At 42.7% G+C, this 18,241-nt stretch overlaps 2 protein-coding genes across 2 annotated transcripts in view; both read left to right on the top strand.

Annotated features, from left to right (window-relative positions):
* Nucleotides 1-766: 766 nt before the first annotated feature.
* Nucleotides 767-10,256, top strand: LOC130386251 (solute carrier family 46 member 3). Its single transcript, XM_056595053.1, has 6 exons — nt 767-920; nt 1,233-1,437; nt 2,208-3,105; nt 3,576-3,659; nt 3,862-4,018; nt 6,427-10,256. The coding sequence occupies exons 2-6, from the start codon at nt 1,246-1,248 to the stop codon at nt 6,530-6,532; spliced, it is 1,437 nt and encodes a 478-aa protein (XP_056451028.1). The 5' UTR covers nt 767-920; nt 1,233-1,245; the 3' UTR covers nt 6,533-10,256.
* A 55-nt stretch (nt 10,257-10,311) lies between these two features.
* The window catches only part of klf8 (Kruppel like factor 8), a 35,098-nt gene continuing 27,168 nt past the window's right edge, over nt 10,312-18,241 (top strand). The window contains exon 1 of the mRNA XM_056595219.1: nt 10,312-10,624. Coding sequence (XP_056451194.1) covers nt 10,598-10,624 — 27 coding nt within the window. The 5' untranslated portion in view covers nt 10,312-10,597. The remainder of the gene's footprint in view (nt 10,625-18,241) is intronic.

Below are 18,241 nucleotides of genomic sequence, written 5' to 3'. Positions count from 1 at the left end.
ATGATGTCGTAAGTTTTTCCTCCAACACCACTTTCTATTAATTTAAACAACAGACCATCATGCCAAATTGAGTCGAAGGCTTTTTTAAAGTCTACAAAGCAGGAGAATAGTTTGCTATTCTCCTTAAATTAAATTAAATTCATTCCACATTGAATTTTGTTGTGCACCGAACAAACGCGGTGCACAACGAACGTTGTGCACCGCCAAAGGTGAACAAGTAGGAGGTCAAAGTATAAAACGTTATATACAAAATCGATATAAACATATCAAATGTAAACACTCAATATATAAGTTAAATGTGGAATACTATAAACAATTTAGTATCTCCTATAACAGTAGTATTTATTTATAGTATTTATAATTTGGAAGTTTAATGCATAACAGAAAGAGAAAGTGATGTCTAACATTCACAAAGGAATGCTAGTGGTTAAAGTCCAGTGGGATTATGGTGTGTTAGTCTGTTTATGGTTTAATTTTATGTATATTATGTACAGCTACATGAAGGGCACAAACGTGCCCATTGCAGAATCAGGGGGAAATATATATATATGAATATATGTGTATACGAAAAAAGTGATGATATTATGAGTGAATATAAATTATACATATACATATATGTAATGAAATATATATTCACTCATAATATCATCACTATTAACATGATAAGAGTTATCGTGATGATTGTATGGATATCCCTTTGGCATGCTTCGCATGAATAGAGCTCTGCGCGTGACCAGATACTGTGTCCAATCAGGTCACGCAGGGGGTGGAGCCAAACCTGCTTGGACACATTTAGTAAATAAATAGACACGGAGCACAATTCAGTTCATGAACGAGTCATATCGATCATGTAACGGTGTCTGAGGAAACTAGAAGTATTGTGTGTATTCATGGTTAACATGAGTCAAACGACTCCTTGGGTAAGCGTAAAAATCTAAAATTAATTTAAAAAATACCGGTGAATAACAAAGACAACTTCCTATGCTTACTATATAACGTTCGAATGATACATTATGTCAAATGTTATAATCATACGAAATGATTTATTATGCACGTTCAATAGAATAGACAAGTCAGCAATGTTAAACTTCAAGCGACATTGTAATAGATGGAATGTACCGTCTGCTAGTCATTGTACACTGTGTACTTGTTGGAAACTCGGTATATGCTCACTGGTCTTCTTCTTTAGATATCATGCCAATCTGTTCTGACATACTTTTTATCCCCTCTAGATACTTCCACAAAATGAAGGGCTTTTACCTTGTCGAGCCGATCGTAGCCCTCTATGCCTTTGCTGCCTTTCTGGTCTACCCTTTGATACAGCAGTATGTGTATAGGCGACTCTGGCAGGAGTTGACCAACACCACCTATCCACATGACAACAACACATCTCGATGTTCGCATAATGACACCAGTAACCATTCAGCCGACCATGCGGTAAGTAAGATAGGGCGACAAAAACTAAATTGATGCCACACAGGCATTCGTAGAAAATCGTCTAAATGTGATCCTTTAAAGACCCATGCCCCCAAAGTTATATTTTTGTCCTTGCATTAAATACAGGCAAATTAATTCTTTGTTTATTTAATATTTTTGGGTTTTCCATATTTCCTGATATACTTTGATGTCTACAGAGTCATTACTCAATTACATGCAAATATTAGGCGATACAATAACATATTGTGCTACGCCGTCGCTGTAGGAAATCTATACATTATTGGTCAATGTCCAACTTTTATATCGATATCCCTCTTGCAGGCTTATCGCAGTTATTGATTTGCTTTTTGTTAATAGTGTGTGTCAAAAATGTTTACAATATTTTCAAAATAATAATATGTATCAAAAATGTAATAAGTATAACACTATCATGCTCACTTATTTCGAGCAAGCATTAAAGAACCTACTCGTTGTGCTTTATTATTTGACTGGACATTCTGGTGATGTTGCTAGTTCACAGTAAAGAGCAAATTATCACCTTTAAAGAATTAAAGAAGATGGTTTTGCATGTTTGTTCATGTGCGTGCCCGCTACACACCTGTTTCGTCCACGTAAGAACTGGTTCCTTTTTCTTGGGAGCGCTATATTTGTTACTACTCATTTTCCCCTCAAACCTTTTCTACATCCGCCATTAAAAGTAAAAAAAAAGTAAAAAAAAACATCAACCCACAACAAACAAAACCAAAAGGTTTCTTCTCTTTCTTCTCCAGGAGGTGCAGAGGCAGGCTTCTCTCTTCTCCCTCTACACAGAGCTCTTCTCCACCGTACCGTCTCTGGTGGTCACCCTCATCCTGGTGGCCTACAGCGACCAGAGAGGACGCAAGGTCACCATCGTCATGCCTCTGATCGGCGGCCTCATCTACAGCCTGTCCTTCCTGACCGTGTCCTACTTTGAGCTCAACATCTACCTGCTGATCGGAGCCTCCATCCTCTCCTCTCTGTTCGGCAGCGTGGGAGCACTATTGGGCGGTTGCTTCGCGTACATCGCCGACATGTGTGACGACGGCAGGCGGAAAACGCTGCGCATAGCCGGCATCGACATGGTGATCGGTCTGTTGTCGGGCGCCGCCGCTCTCTCCACGGGGTACTTCCTGCGAGCAGTGGGCTTCAACGTGCCCATCCTCACGGCGGCTCTGTTCCAGGGACTCACGCTGCTTTACGCCGTGTTCCTCCTGGAGGAATCGGTGAAACGCACGCCGGCCGGCTACGCCGAGCCCCCCGACGGCGGCCCCCCAGCCCCCCCTCGCTGCGCGGCGATGAGGCGGATGTTCTTCGGGATCTATCGGATGTTCGCGGCTCTCAGCCGCAGGGACAACGCTCGCCTGGTGCTGCTCATTCTGATCCTCGCCACCTTCAACTTCGCCTACATAGGGGGGGTGTCCTCCGTCACCCTCTATGAGCTCAACGAGCCGCTGTGCTGGGACGAGATCCTCATCGGCTACGGCACCGCGTTGTCCACCACGGTGTTCGTGGGGAGCTTCCTGGGCGTGATGGCGTTGACGTACTGCGGCGTTCCCCAGCTGGTGATCGTGGTCGTCGGCCTGCTCTCCGTCATCTCTGGCTTGACCCTGTTGTCCTTTGCCAAGACCACTCTGGTCATGTTTCTCGGTGAGACGAGTACACACACGCCTCATCCGTCAAGGCTAGCACTTGACGCTAGGGCTGTCTTGATACCCGATGTTCATTATGATTGTATCCAGTTTTCCTTTGCTGCAGGCTGCACAGAATGGGAAGCATGTGACCCTCTCTTTGTCTCTAAACTGATCGTACCGGAACAGTAGGCTCGGCCACTAGCACACAGGCAGTAATCTTATGTAGAAAGTTATACGAAAGGTATACAGCATAAAATGAATTAATCAGTGTGTTTATTTCTAACATAGTCTTATTATGAAGCATCCTAGTTTAAACATTTTGCCGTACATCAATTTTGGCCTTCTTAAGGCCAAGGTTTTCTATCATTTTTATTAGATTTGATCAACCATTTTTACATATCGAGATTCCAGACATATTTATTGCACTGTGGTGGTCCGTCTTCCACATCTACTGTATTGTTTGTTCTTGTCATTGGCTGGTCGCAGTGAGGATACCCCTGCTCCTAGCTATCATGCCTTTCCCTGTCCTGCGTACCATGATGTCAAAGATTGTCTCCACATCCGAGCAAGGTGAGATGATTTAGAAATGGCGTGGACATTCTAACCACATCTTAAAATACATGTACGTAAAAACATGTTCAGACAGCAAAAAATACACATGTGAGACATCCAATCAAAAATCCCATTAACGTTATTTCAACATCAATATAAGAAAAGAAAAAAGAAAATCTGCCCTCATATTGTCTAAAAAACTGTCATTGTTGTTGCGAAGGAGCTCTGTTTGGATGCGTAGGCTTCATGGAGAGTCTGAGTTCCAACGTAGCCTCAGCCGTCTTCAGTAGCATCTACGCCATCACGGTTGGTTGGTGGCCAGGCTTCAGCTTCCTGCTGGCTGCAGGCCTCTGTCTCATCCCCGGTGTCCTCATAGGGTAAGTCATGATGCTAAGACCAGGCACCGTCGCTCATCTTATTGTCATGTGATTTTTAGGGCCCAAGAATATCCAATACCAAAATTCTGCATAATTTAGGGTCCGATCTTGGGTTTAAAACCACTGGATAAAGGAAGTTAAAAGATTTGTTCACACAAATCAGCTTTATGGACACACACATATAGATAGTTAGAACATATCTCTTAAAGGTTTAGCCTTTGTGCGATACTCATTTTAACTATTACCAATAGTAACAATACTAAAGAAAATTGATTTATTGTAGGACACCTCCTGACAGCAAAGAATTTGATGTAATGGAGCACGATCCTGAGAAGGCACTGGGAACCACAGGGAGCCACACATGAGTCTTAGGCCCAATCCCTTACCCCTTCCCCTTACCCCTCCCCCTTGTTTTGAAGGGGGAAGGGGAAGGGGAAGGGGGAAGGGGAAGGCGTAAGGGGTAGAAATGGGATTGGGCCTTAGGCCCAATCCCTTACCCCTTCCCCTTACCCCTTCAAAACAAGGGGTAGGGGTAGGGGTAGAAATGGGATTGGGCCTTAAGAGGGAAACATCCACATTGTGGGAAGTAACGATAAAGGATCGGGTAGAGTTAAAGGTTGGGTATGGGATTTGCGAAATGCCAGCAGATTTTGAAAACACACAACTCAAATGGTCCTACCCCCTCTCCTTCAACGCTGACTCTGACTCCACCCATTCCAAGTACATGGACGCGCAATCATGCACGAGCGAACACAGATGCGCGAGAGCGTGTCATTTGCTAGTTAGCTAGCTCCAGTAGCTACCGCAGGATAACAACAAACAGAAGCTTGCTCTGGGTCACGAGGTTTGAGTACGTGCACGAAGGGGTCGCGCGCGGGGCGCGGGGGAGGGGGACTGCAGTACGACCGTTTGATTGACGTACTTACTGTCCAATGCAACTCGGTGGCTCTGGAAATCCTTGGCTGGAGTTTTTCGAGTCCTGCCTGTTCCACAGATGATTGAGTTGTTTAATTTTCATGTCAGTACTTCTAACTCAGTGGCTGTAAGTGGGTTATGATAAGGATTTCAAGTAATTTTGCAAAAATTGCCAAAAAAGCGAATTCCATACCCAACCTTTAAGGAATGGCCATGGCTGAAACCAGACCTGGCGCAAGAGGCCAGGTTGATTTGCAATAAACTTTGCGGGGGAAGTGGAAATGTCTCTAAGGGTGCAAAGATGCAATCCAAACAATAAAGAAGTCAGGGATTTGGCACATGCTCAGGCATACAGCACTTTATGGTTACAATGCAAATGCTAAGGAAACAAATGATCCTTATCCCAGATTCACTATTCACTGAAAAATCATTGTTGATTGATCAAACTCGGTGTTAAAGTTAAAAGAGGGATATATTTTAACATGAACAAGCTGTTCAACCTAAATGTATGTTTAGCTGTGGGTATTCAGTCAGATTGAATTTATATGCATTCTTGGTCATGCATTTCGGTTGACGTCCTTAAGTTGCCAGAATCCTTTGCCTGCAGTTTTTCGTGCGCGACCTCCTGCATTCGCCACACACAAGAGCACTCTGCTCTCGTTCCTGCACAACCAGCCAACCTTTCAAGTGCTTTACAAAAATGAGACCTTGCGATATCGTTGTACATCTTATGCATCCTTACAATTGTTTCCCATGTGCCGCTTTCATGTACGCTGAATGATAGTGAGCAATGTTACCATATTAATAAACTGTTTACCATTATCTTTACAAAGACATGGTGAAATCATCTGGTTGGCATGGCTAGACCAGGAAGTGCTGAGTCATTGTGTGTGTGTGTGTGTGTGTGTGTGTGTGTGTGTGTGTGTGTGTGTGTGTGTGTGTGTGTGTGTGTGTGTGTGTGTGTGTGTGTGTGTGTGTGTGTGTGTGTGTGTGTGTGTGTGTGTGCGCGTGTAACGAGAATGATGATTCAGCTGAATGATTAGGTAAGCTGAGTGCAAACTGATATGTCAAGTCATCCTAAAAAAAACGTTTCTTCTCTAAAAGTTGGCAGCTATAGGCACTGCTGGATTCCAAAGAACCCCTTTGTGTATCACATTACGTACCTGTACTCTGATAATTGTGGCCGGATGAGGATTTGTATTAAAATTATTTCTTTCAGTGTACAATTAGTCTTGCACATAAGGGGATATTTCCAGTGGGAATCAACAGCTTAAAAATATGCTGTTATGTTATCTGTTTGGACTAGTTATACTAATTACTAGTTAGTAATGTGTAATTGTAGGTATTAGCTAGCAGCGTTTGGATATTTTAATTCATACCGTAATTATGTTTCCTTTTCAGCCAAAAAATTGCAGACTTCAAAGTTTGACGATCATGACTCGTGTTCAGTGACTTTATCAATTTGTGTGCTCTTGGACTGTTCTCTGGCTCAGAGTGGTGGCCCTGCTGAAGGCGGACCCGGCCCAGGAGGGAGAGGGGACTGAAGGGTTGGTCGCAGCGGAGGTGGAGCCAGGCGTGGATGGCGCTCTACGCTCTTGAGCTGTGCTACGGCCTCGCAACGGGACCCTCGGTAGCACACACACACTGCCGCCTTAAGTTCTCAGGAAGTCAGGGTTCTCTGTTCACGGAAATGGACAATAACAGGAGAGCTTTGACGCTGCCCGCACAAAATGTAGCTCGAAAACATTCTTGAGTTTTTTTTTTTTTATATATATCATGATTTTGGGATACATTAGTTTCAGATCCTTGTTTTGAAAGATGCTTTTACCAAAGGATCCTCGCTTTTTAAAGCGTCACAGCAATAAAGTTGTGTGGATGAATGCATGCAATGGATAGATTTGTCTACGCAGATCACGGATTGACAGATGCCCTCACATATAATAGGTGAGTAAGATACAGAATACAAATTGTAGATGATGAGTTAAGGGGCCACTAGGCGTTACATGTTGAAGTGTTTATACATATATATGTATAATATATATGTGTAGATGTAAGTATGTGTGTGTATACTACTGGTATGCCAGAAAACAGTACACACTATAGTATGTGGTATGCAGGTTTGGATGCAGCCCACATGTCTGGGAGTGTAGGAGGTGTCTGGTGGACTGTACCAACTACTAAAATGGAGTTGCTCGATCCATCGTACATCTGAGTGGGACTCTACCACATGTGATCTCACGAAGGGATATGTTTTGAAATGAGGTAGAACAAATTAATTCATCAATGTTTCAATTAATTACTAAATTACAAAAGTAGTACACTTGATAATGTAAACCAAAACATTATATTTCCCCTGGGTGTGTTTGTATTCATGACTGCAACTACATCATATTTAAGCATAGCACATAGTAACATATAAAGGGAAATTGAGACCAATCTCAGGAAAGGAATGGGGTAAAACCCCAGGTCGAAAACTAAAAAAGCACATTTGTGTTGGAAATTTGCCTCTTGTTACATATATATGCATTTTATGTAAATCTGTTTTTATAAATATATTGATTGCTATAGAATTTAAATAAAAATGTATGAACTATAACGTTGCAATAAGAACTGGAAACCTTTTGGTTGAACTGGAATTAGACTTTTTTTCTGTGTCTGAAAGTTGTGAAATGGTCCAATTTTAAATGTGATCTTTACACCTGTGTTTGTTAGACATCGCCTTTCAAGTAAGAACACAATTTAAAGTCACAAGTTATGCGTCAATGGCCAGTCTATTTGCAATAGGTATATGTCACTTCAATATTGACCGCCAGATGTCACTGTTGGTTAAGGCTTTACATTTTCACAACGGCACTTCTCTTGTGGGTTGCGACGTTCCCAAAGTTGCAGCAATACTAATTCTGGATGACACAAGGACCATTTCAGTGGGGTCCAAAACCCCGCCCATTAACTTGGCTCGTATAATGTTTGTAGTATCAAAGTTTCAACAAATTGCGAACAAGATTCCCCCCCTCAATTTTTTTTAATGTTTATACAGTTATAACAATATGGTAACGACAAATGGATTACAGTGATGATAGTTGCAGGCGTTGTCAACAGTAGGATGCTTTAAATTCTCCTTATTATAAAAGGTCAAAGTCCTTCAACCAGACACTATTACGTTAGAACATTAAACCAGTAAATACTATGCATGCATCAAGGAACAGTTGAGCAAGTGTTTGAACTAAGGTTAACTCCAATCGATCTGTAGTTCCATGGTCTTCTTAGGGGAGGTAGGCCCATCCCACAATTTACCCTAAGAATCCACTAGGGTAAACAACATAATTTAGTGGAGGAAGCGAACATAGACTAATCCTACCTCTCAATAACTTCACAGGAAGCGCTATGTTTGACATTCATTTTGCATTGCTTTAGTAACAATGAATGGTATAACAATATCAGGGGACTTAATTGGCTTGTTTTCATCTTACTAAATGAGTATAGGCTTCTTTGCTTCATAGGGTGTTCAGAATATACAAACACTCCTCCCTGTGATAATATAACAATAACAATAACAATTATATATAATAATAACAATTGTTATTATTATATTATTATTATTATATTGTTGTGACAGTGGGGAACAAAAATAATGTCAATAAGAGTATTGAGGAAGTAAAAATGATGGTTCAAGTAAAAATGATGGTCCGCCACTTGTATCAGACTCAATTTTACACCATGCATGTTCACCAGCAGTGCGAATGCCCTACGATTGTTTGAGGGATTTCCTAAACTGAATGTGTGTATCTATCACACTATGTTTAACTTGAAATCTAAAAGTGTCAAAGTGTGTCCCAATCCTTTTTCAGTTCTGCAAATGGATATAATAAAACATTCAACAATAGCGTTTTTTTTTTTTTTATATCACAAAAGTCTGTACTGGCTTCTAGTTTCCTTTACATCAGCATATCTACCATGGGTTGGGAACCAAGTTGGGCCCTGACCCATTGGTGGACGGTGGCAGCCTGACAATGAGTGTGTGTTTGTTTCAACAGACACAATTAAATAGTATTTGTGTCCACAGACAAAAAAGATTGAAGAACCCCTAATTTAAAGGAATGGGAGGCCATTTTGGCCAGCTGTTTTATGCATCAATGCACACGCGGCTTTCTACCTGAAAGTGGCTTCACCTTCCATTCCAGTCCTTTTGCTGCTTTTCTACATTTAACTTACACTACTTGCACTATTCGATTCCGAGTAACTCTTTTTGAGTATTGATGCATAACACATTAGTTCTTTCTCTATAATAAAAGTGTCATGCTGTGTCATTGCACCACCCGGTCACACTCCAGCAAAACCCTTGCATTTTCACAAAGCCTTTCTTGTTTTGTCTTTTAGGTGCTATTTTTTTAATATAAATTACACAATGTTAAAGGTATATCTAAGGTATTATCAACGGCCCACCTGTATCCTGTAGCCTCTTAGATCCCTTTTCATGAAGGCATGTGGTCAATGATTTTATAGTTACTATTTAATATGATGTGTAGTATTTCAAAGGCACGTTATTTTTCCTTATTTATCACTCTTTACCCAAAAAGTTCAAAGGTTGTTTTGCCACTAGCCCTTTGATAAATGTTCAGAAATCCACATTATGAAACTAGGTCAATCGTTTATGAACTAATTATTTTACATTACAAACAATGTATCTTTATTATCCCCGAGGGGCAATTTGATGCACACCCAGCAGTGGAAAAAAAAGCAGCAAACTCATAACGTCTACTATACTCAACGAAGTTCGGTTATTTTACAGCCCACTATGTTATTGTGTTATATTAACAATACATATGTTTAGTGAGAGCTTATAAGCAGGTATTCATGAACTCAAGATTGGATTTGCGGTGAGCCACCCAACCCTATCACCCGCAGTGAAGAAGTTTTAAACTGGCCGTAACGAGTCGCCATCATTGCGTAATTACGTATTGGTTGGTTTCATTGATGCTTCCATTCAAACTTTTAATTTACCAAGGGTTGCGTTTCCAGATATTTCATCTACATAATGATATGTAACTTCCAGTGGGCGCTTGTCATGCGATTTCCGTTTAGAGTCCCCTACCATGGATGTCTACCATAGGAAGGTCCCTCCCTCACAGTTAAAACATCTCCATCGCTGCAATGTTACTGTAATCTACCAATTGCACACCGCATGGGCTCGGCGACGGGTGCAGGCATAGCCTGAATTCACCGGTATGTCTGTGGATGAAAAGTTACACATTAGGCATCAGTTTGGGTGGCTGTGCTTGCTCTGCGTCTGTGGAAGTAGCGCTGCATAGCGTCTGACTGCCGGAGATGAGGGGTGGGGACGTAGGGTGGGGTCATAAGCAGGGAGAGGCGGAGGAGAAAGGCAGCGAGAGAGCCCAACCCTAAACACACGGCAACAACACGCCGACATACAGAGGGGGGGGACGAAGGAAGCGTTCGACGAGGCGGCAATGAGCTGAACATATTTCACGAAGATAGCCAGTTAGATATCCGTAGTATCTTCCCGTAAACTGAGTGTAAAGGTGGAAACTGGCCCCAAAAAGAGCACAGTTGTTCTTCAAATAGCTACCCAGGCAGCCCGGCCGACCCCCCACCACCACCACTACCACTCCGCCCCTAGGCTGCTGCACCCGCTTAGCAACCGAGATGCACACGGAGACTCGGAACAAGAAAGTAAGTCCGTATTCCACACTATTGAGTCCGTCCTCTTCGGTACAAGTGAACCGTCCTGTCAGCCTAACTTGATGACTCGAGATGACATTGTCAGCTCAACATGTGCCTGTGCAGATACGGCGTGTTGATAACAAAAAAGGCTAACGGTATGATGAATAACTGAGCCGGCAATTTGTGTTAAATGAGATGTACAGCAGCGGAACAGTTTGTCTCAGGTCCCGTAACTAATGTTCTTGCATGGCTCGGTGTTCGCTTGGTAATACTGTCACTCATGGTGACGTGCAGAAAGTATGGTCCCTTATAATCTCTCACCGTTGGGGGTGGGGGGTTACGCTCTCCTCATTTCTACACCTCCCCTTCTCTATTTCTTCTCCTCTCACTGTGTGGACTGCATGTGAGCTGTCTCAGTTCGGTTAGGGTGTTGTGGTGTGTGATGTCGATAGGCAAGGCAGGAAACGAGAGGTAGAGAAACGGCAGGCTCGTAGGACACCATCTTAGTTTTTAAAGAGCCAGTAACCCTTTTCAGAAACACAGGCGCACAGAACCCTGGGAAGACGCCAGGTGCACTGCCTTGAGCAAGGCGACCCCCTGTCCTATAGGCTGCCGTCTTGTGTTGTGCCCCTAATTGCACCGTGCCTGAATAAAACACTGCCACTGTTTCAGTCAGCAAGCGGTTCATGGCAACAAAAGGTGCAATTACACCATTCAGTCTCGAGATAGGTCTTGGTAAAAGACACCAAACTGCTCCATTCAGTCATAGAAAACTGGATAACAACCACAGGGTCACTGGTTAGGGATAGGCTATTCTTCTTCTTTGTAAGTCAAAGTCAAGGGGTTCTGTTCCCTGGGTGTGACCCAATGCCCTGCTGTCTGGGACTTTAAATGTAATATTGAATCCATTGATGACAGAATACACAGATTTATATCCATGCGGGACTTTTTCTAAAACAGCCACACTTGAAGGTGAGAGTACTTCAAAGTCAAAGCTGGCCTAAAACTCTCAACAGACCCGAAGAGGAAGATGTGTGATATTTATTACAAACAGACATGAGCGCTACAGCGAAGCAAAGGAATATGTAGCTAATGTTTTTGTGGTTGGAAATAACTGAATAGTCAAAATGTGGAGTAGAAGGGTGTTATAGCAGCCAGATCTGTCTCTGTACAATGGAGTGTTGAACATATCTCTCACAAACACACACAGACAGACAGACACTGCCAGTACCTCCGTCAAACGCAGCATCACAAACTTGCACCTGCGAGCTATAATTCTAATGACCTTAACCTGTATGTGGAGGCAAGTATGAAAAACCAGAACTTAGGGGGCCTCTTCCTGATTTGCATATATCGGCAGTGTTCAGGTTTCAACAGCAGCAATGAATTCCATCAGAAGTCATTGGCTGAAGATCAGTTCTAGAGGAAGTTGGGTCAATTAGGATCGGATATTGAATCGCCCATTGGTAGTAAATGTTACTTTCAGGATCCATAAACACGATGCGCAGCAAGTTGCTTTTAAACACATTTTCTAGAATATTCATGGTCTGTCATTTTCAGAGTCATAATACATCAACCAACCTAATTGGCAGGCTTTAGACTAGGGACAGCGTCTGAATCATTCTCATCAAAGTTTGTTGAGTGTAAGAGGTGATGTTTACCTCTGCAGTATAACAGATGTCCCTTAATGGAGCTGTCATTTTACTTTCATTTTGATTACACACACACACACACACACACACACACACACACACACACACACACACACACACACACACACACACACACACACACACACACACACACACACACACACACACACACACACACACAGTATAGAGAATGCATGTTAGTGTGTAATCCATCTACATTTGTCAAATGGTATTAGTTGAGATACTGTTTCACCCAAGTAAACAACTTGGGTGAAACATGATGCCACGGGTTTCATAGTTGCTCTTGACACTGTTCTCCTCCCTGATGCAATTTCCCTCCGTTTTTTGTCCGGATCTAAATCCTGTACTATGTGTTCTTTTGAAATAAGTAACCCCGAAATTGATTTCAATTGTACATTATACATATGCAAAAAAATCGACATCTTTTAAATCATATTGTGTTTTTAAGACATTAAAGGGTACCATATAACCATCTATCACTATCTGACCCACTCTATGTTGCCATGATTCGTTTGTTAATGTTTGGAGGACTATGGAGGACTTTGATTAACTAATAAGAAATGCTAAATGGCTTTCAGATAGTTTCTGACCACTGTTGTGAAGACTGTGAACTTATCATTGAGGCCTGAGGGATGGGATTTGCTCCTTCAGGATATGGCTGGTGGTGGTGTTGGGAGTTCCCGATGCTTTGAGGCTGTATGATATCAGTTGTAGTTCATTGGTTGGGGTAGAGAGAGAGAAGGGGAGAGATAGAGACCATGGTTTTTCTGTCAAATTAATCGTGTGTTCTTGAGAACAGTAGGAGGATAAATAACTGTTAGACACTTTTGATTGGCTTTCATCCCACAATACAGTTGAATGGAGAAAAATGAGATTCAACTTTGCTTTGTGTTTCGGGTTAGAAGTTGTGTGCCTTAATGAACTGTAAAACCTTGAAGAACCAACCAACTTTCCGATATATATAAATATATGTATGTATGTATGTATGTATGTATATGTGTATATATATATATATATATATATATGTATATATATATATATATATATATATATATATTGAAATTGAAGAAAATAGGGCTAGGCTTGGAATTAACCTGGTGTTAAGTGACCCAAAAATGGTTGCCTTAAAGCTTATTGATTGAAGCTCCAAAGTGGATTAATCATAGTGGTGTAATAAACTAAACTGAAAAGGGTGTGTGTGTATGTGTGTGCGAGCGTGTGCACGTGACTTCAAAGTGCAAAGTCTTGGGAGCCCCTGGAGTGGGTGCCCCGACTCATTTGTTTCATGGAACCCATGCTGGCCAGGCGTCGGCTCCTCACGCTCTGGCAGGGGGAGGAGTAATGTTTCTACTTGTGAAACCAGCAACCCCGGGCCAACCCTGGTCTCCAGCGAAGAAGTAAAGAAGGCAAAAGCGGATCAAACCATTCTGAACATTGGCTCATGATTGACGCTATATCTGAGTGGAAGGAAAATATGCAAATTGTCTTGACATTGTGCAACATCTTTCAAGTGCTGTTGTGCACAGGCCTGTACTAGAGACCAGATAATTGCTGTCATTAATTTGGGGCTTACGCATCAAATCGGACTCATGGGAAAAACTGGATTCAACACCATTATCACAGTACGAGTAAAACAGAACTAAATCCTAATGTGTGTATCCTATAAATTAAAATAAAGATAACATTTTGAAATATTATCTGTTTTTTCTTTCTTCTTTTCATTTAAGAAAGGAAATTCCAGTGCATTACAACTAGTTACAATTCATTATTACATTTTGAGCCAACAGCTTTGTGATTAATTTGAGCTCATTATTCTTTCATGTTGGTCCACCATGCAACACAGAAAGCCTTATTTGGGCAGAACATTTATTTCAGACTTGGGTGGTCTATTCCAACCTTCTGATACCAAAATGTTCAGTGCTATCATGTTATTAACAGAAAGTCTGAGAAAAAAAAGAAAAGAACAACTTAGGCTTAATTTAAAGCACTGCTGTTGGTGATGGTGTCACCAAGTGCCTTGCTTCAGTGCGTCGGTCCTGACTACCCTCAGGCAGCAGGACTATTTATAGAGCCACAGCAGCACAATTTATGTGGAAGTGAGAATAAAACTGAGCTAGGCCGGCCATGAAGGCTAGCTGCTTGGATGAGGGGTTGAGGTCTGGGCTGCATGAGCTGGAAGGCTAAAAAGGACTGGCTGATGGATCAATGGGCTGTTGGTTTGTTCAACAGGTTGCCTCTAGTCAGCTATTGTTGTGTTTTTGTGAGCAGCAGGTTAAAGGTTGGACTATAGTTGTCCGTCTGGTCTCTGGACTGTTATGCTGAGGTGGAGTCCTGTCCCATGAAGCATTGGGTTCTAAAGGGACACTTTTTAATCCAAATATTTGTCTTTGTGTTTGCTGCCATGTGGGAGACGGAATAAACTGAATTAACAGACAAGTGGGGGTGACGTGTTGCCTCTGAAATCTGGGTGAAGCCAACGGTCAGTGGAAAAACTCCAGACCGGAGCAACCCGTCAGGCAAAGTACACGCGTAACACACCCCTTGAAATAATCAGTGGTTCACTATGTAATGCAACAATGATTTTCAGGTCCAACTTGTTTGTTTGCATTGGGTTTGGAAATACAAATATTAAGACACAATCTTAACATGTTTTGACATGCTACTACTAGATAGATAATAAAGGATAATATTGGTTTGGGTGATGGAGCCATCGTGACCGCCTCTTCTCCTGGCTTCACTAACACATTCTTTACCAATATAACCTGTCAGAATGACTTCCTTGTGCCAAATCTTGTGCCAAAACATTTGCATGCAACAAACTTAATCAACAGCGGTAGATGATTCAGTCACCAAGACCGGTATTGTCCGTTCAACTTGTATTTAACCAGTCTCTCTGTGGTTCCATCTATGACCCATTAGAAACAACTATGTTATTGCTCATCGCCATTGGTCCGGCTCTGTTAGCTGGCTGCTTCTCAGTTAGGTTTGCTTGGATTAGACCTCGCAACCTGACGCTTTTCAATAGCCTTTAAGACAAGAGCTCTTGGTCATTGCAGGTGATTTCAGACCAAAGTTGAAGTTAGTTTTACAGGGGATCACACAATTGACTGAGCGACTTAAAAGGAACTGCAGGCTCAATGTACTGTAGCTGTTTCGATATTGTTGAATATTCCACTCTCTAGTTATAATGGCTCAATTAACATCAGCTTGAGCCCTGCACTAATCAGAATCATGGATATGTTTGCCTTTTTTAACCTGAGGTCAGTGATATCCATGCCTATATATTTTTTCACATCATGGCATGTTTGCTTAACGTCAGAAGATATAGGTTAGATTGTTGTGGGTGAAACATACAATCATTTGGGGTTAGCTAAAAAGCTGTGGAAATCTGCACAGAGACGGGTAGTTAAATTATTGTTTGCTTCAGGAAGAAATTAAGTTCCCTTTTATGGGAGTGTTCGTTTGTGGCTGCCAATATTTTAGTTAGGCAACTTGGTGTCTTTTCTTAATTGAAGGAAGTGATTACAAACGTCTATGACTTGGTTATCGTCTGCTCTGGCAGCCTGACAATCCGCAAGTCTTCGGCATGACTGAAGCTAGTTAATGTGAAACTGTAACCAAATCCATGATTTTTGCCTGCTTTGACGTGACTGATCCATTTGTCATTCTGGCATTTTAACTTTGCCCTTGTTTGATATGAATTGCTTGCCTTGTGTATGCGGCATAAATGTGTCTACACGCCCTTAACTTACTGTGTTCTTCATAACGTCTACGGCTCCGCCCTCTTGTCAGCTGGCTAGATCGCCTCATTTTAAAGGCTGTCTTGCTGGCTGGTGTTCCAGCAGCTGGTTGGTTTGTCATGGGTCTTGTCGGGTGAAGCGCTGGGAACAGAGAACGGAGTGCCTGCTGTTTGAGGGCACATGCCATGCATATCCCGCAGTAAACAATACTTCCCCTAATACTAAGGACCAAGAGTTCGGTTGACGTGGAGGTCAGACGGCTGCCGGCAGTGAGTCATGTGAGCGGTGGCTTAGGAGCTGAAATAGTTTTGGTGGTGTGGAACCACCACAGATTTTACCCTGGGGGCAGAGAATGTTAATGCGTTATGAACTACAAACGAATATCGCACATTCATACCTCCACTCTATCCATCTTTTCTTTTGTCTCTGCCCTTTCTCTGCCACCCGTCTTCCAAGCATCTCTCCTGGCACGGGCCTTCTTGAGATACGTTTGAGGAGTTGGCCTCTTTGCTGCCTCACAGCTATTTGCTGGCGGTCTGTGTACTCTGCAAGTGCCGTTTGTAGGACAGTTATTGAATCTAACCGTCTTTGGATTTAAGTGATTCGATGACCTATGTACTATTTGCATCAGATGGTTCTTTTTAGTCTTCCAATACTTGGATGTAGGCAGCAGAGTGGTGCATGCAACAGTGCGATAACTCAGAACATTCACCGATGGGATGTTGATGACCCGAATTTAAAGTTTCCCCCAAGCCACAATGTTTCAAGTAGGTAACACACTGACAGCCCCCCATAGCCACTCCAAGTAACAATTAAGTAATTGAACCCAGGGGTCATCATTTTATTCATTTCTGAAGCCAACTGGGATCTCATTGCAAGGGTGGACTAGCCAGAATGCCATGACAGCCTGTCGTGCTACAGACCGCAGCCATAAGAAATTTCTATTATGCTTCTGACAGTTTGTTCTGCATCTAAATAGGAGCTAATTCTAGCAGGGAAAACCTCCTTTGTTTCCTGGAAATATCAAGATTTCTCTCATCATTGCCCATATCCAGATGCCTGGTGCAGCAGCTCCCTTCTCTGCTGGTGTTATAACTCCTGCAGTTTTAGCCCAAATCCCCCCAAAACCCAAGATACGCCATGGAACCACCATATGGCTGATCAGATTTATTCACCGACTGGATTTCGATGGCAGATGATGGAAAGAAACTGAGCTGCTGTTCTGTTGTTTTAGTAATGTTTTTTTTTTTTTACTAAAAGCAAGTCGTTTTATCTCCTTATGCCACATTTCAAGTCGCTTTGGCCAAGTTTACTTCTCCCTTTTGAAACTACACAGAAAGCAGCCCGACCCCCCCCCCCCCCCCTCCCGTCCTATCATTATTTATGGAGATTCCCTGCAATATTGAGAGATGTTTGACCCAATCATGGTATTGCCTTGAGTGTCCAATTAACAGCTTATAATTACTAGAGTAGCCTACTGATAGGGTGGGTGTTGCTTGGCATACATTGTGTGTGTGTGTGTGTGTGTGTGTGTGTGTGTGTGTGTGTGTGTGTGTGTGTGTGTGTGTGTGTGTGTGTGTGTGTGTGTGTGTGTGTGTGTGTGTGTGTGTGTGTGTGTGGTAGATTGGCGGGTGTGGGGGCTGGATGGTTGTGTGGGGGGAGGATTAGGGCGTGTGTGTGCGGAGAGGTGGAGCTCTATTGGATTTGTCACCAGATTCGTCCTGGGGTGGAGAGAGCCTGCTCTGGGTGGAGGGCTTGGATACCAGATGAGAAGAAATGCTTCACTTTGAACTGTACAGGAAGTGCATACAACTTCCCCTCGGTAAGAGATGGGGGGGTGGGGGGGGGGGGACCGAGCGAGACGGAGAGAAGTAGTACCGTAGTATGCGGTTGTGTTTGGGTGTGTCGTTTGTGGTGTGTTTCGTACAAGGGTTCACAGAGGCTGTGTGCGTGCGTGCGCCCGTGTTTTTATGTGCGCGTCTACTAGCATCACAGGTTCACACACACTCATTGGTTGGCTGGTGTTCTTGCAAAAAAATCTCTGTGACATACCCGTGTGTGTGTGTGTGTGCGTGTGTGTGTGTGTGTGTGCGCGTGTTGCAGTGACCCCCTACCAACTTGCCACAATCATTAACCAGGAAAAGAATCCCATCACCATGACAACCCCGGCCTCAGTGCCAAAATGGCCACATTGGAGAGGACGAGAGAGACGG

This window comes from Gadus chalcogrammus, chromosome 7 (assembly GCF_026213295.1).
Source record: "Gadus chalcogrammus isolate NIFS_2021 chromosome 7, NIFS_Gcha_1.0, whole genome shotgun sequence".
Taxonomy (NCBI): Eukaryota; Metazoa; Chordata; class Actinopteri; order Gadiformes; family Gadidae; genus Gadus; species Gadus chalcogrammus.
The sequence above is the reverse complement of the archived record's forward strand: the minus strand, read 5'-3'. Positions and strand labels throughout refer to the sequence as shown.

Bases quoted from the DNA above. Each gene is read 5' to 3' on its own strand.
- LOC130386251 (XM_056595053.1), top strand. From the start codon at position 1,246: ATGAAGGGCTTTTACCTTGTCGAGCCGATCGTAGCCCTCTATGCCTTT. The intron at 1,438-2,207 runs GTAAGTAAGATA...TTTCTTCTCCAG, and splicing joins ACCATTCAGCCGACCATGCG to GAGGTGCAGAGGCAGGCTTC. The intron at 3,106-3,575 runs GTGAGACGAGTA...GGCTGGTCGCAG, and splicing joins CACTCTGGTCATGTTTCTCG to TGAGGATACCCCTGCTCCTA.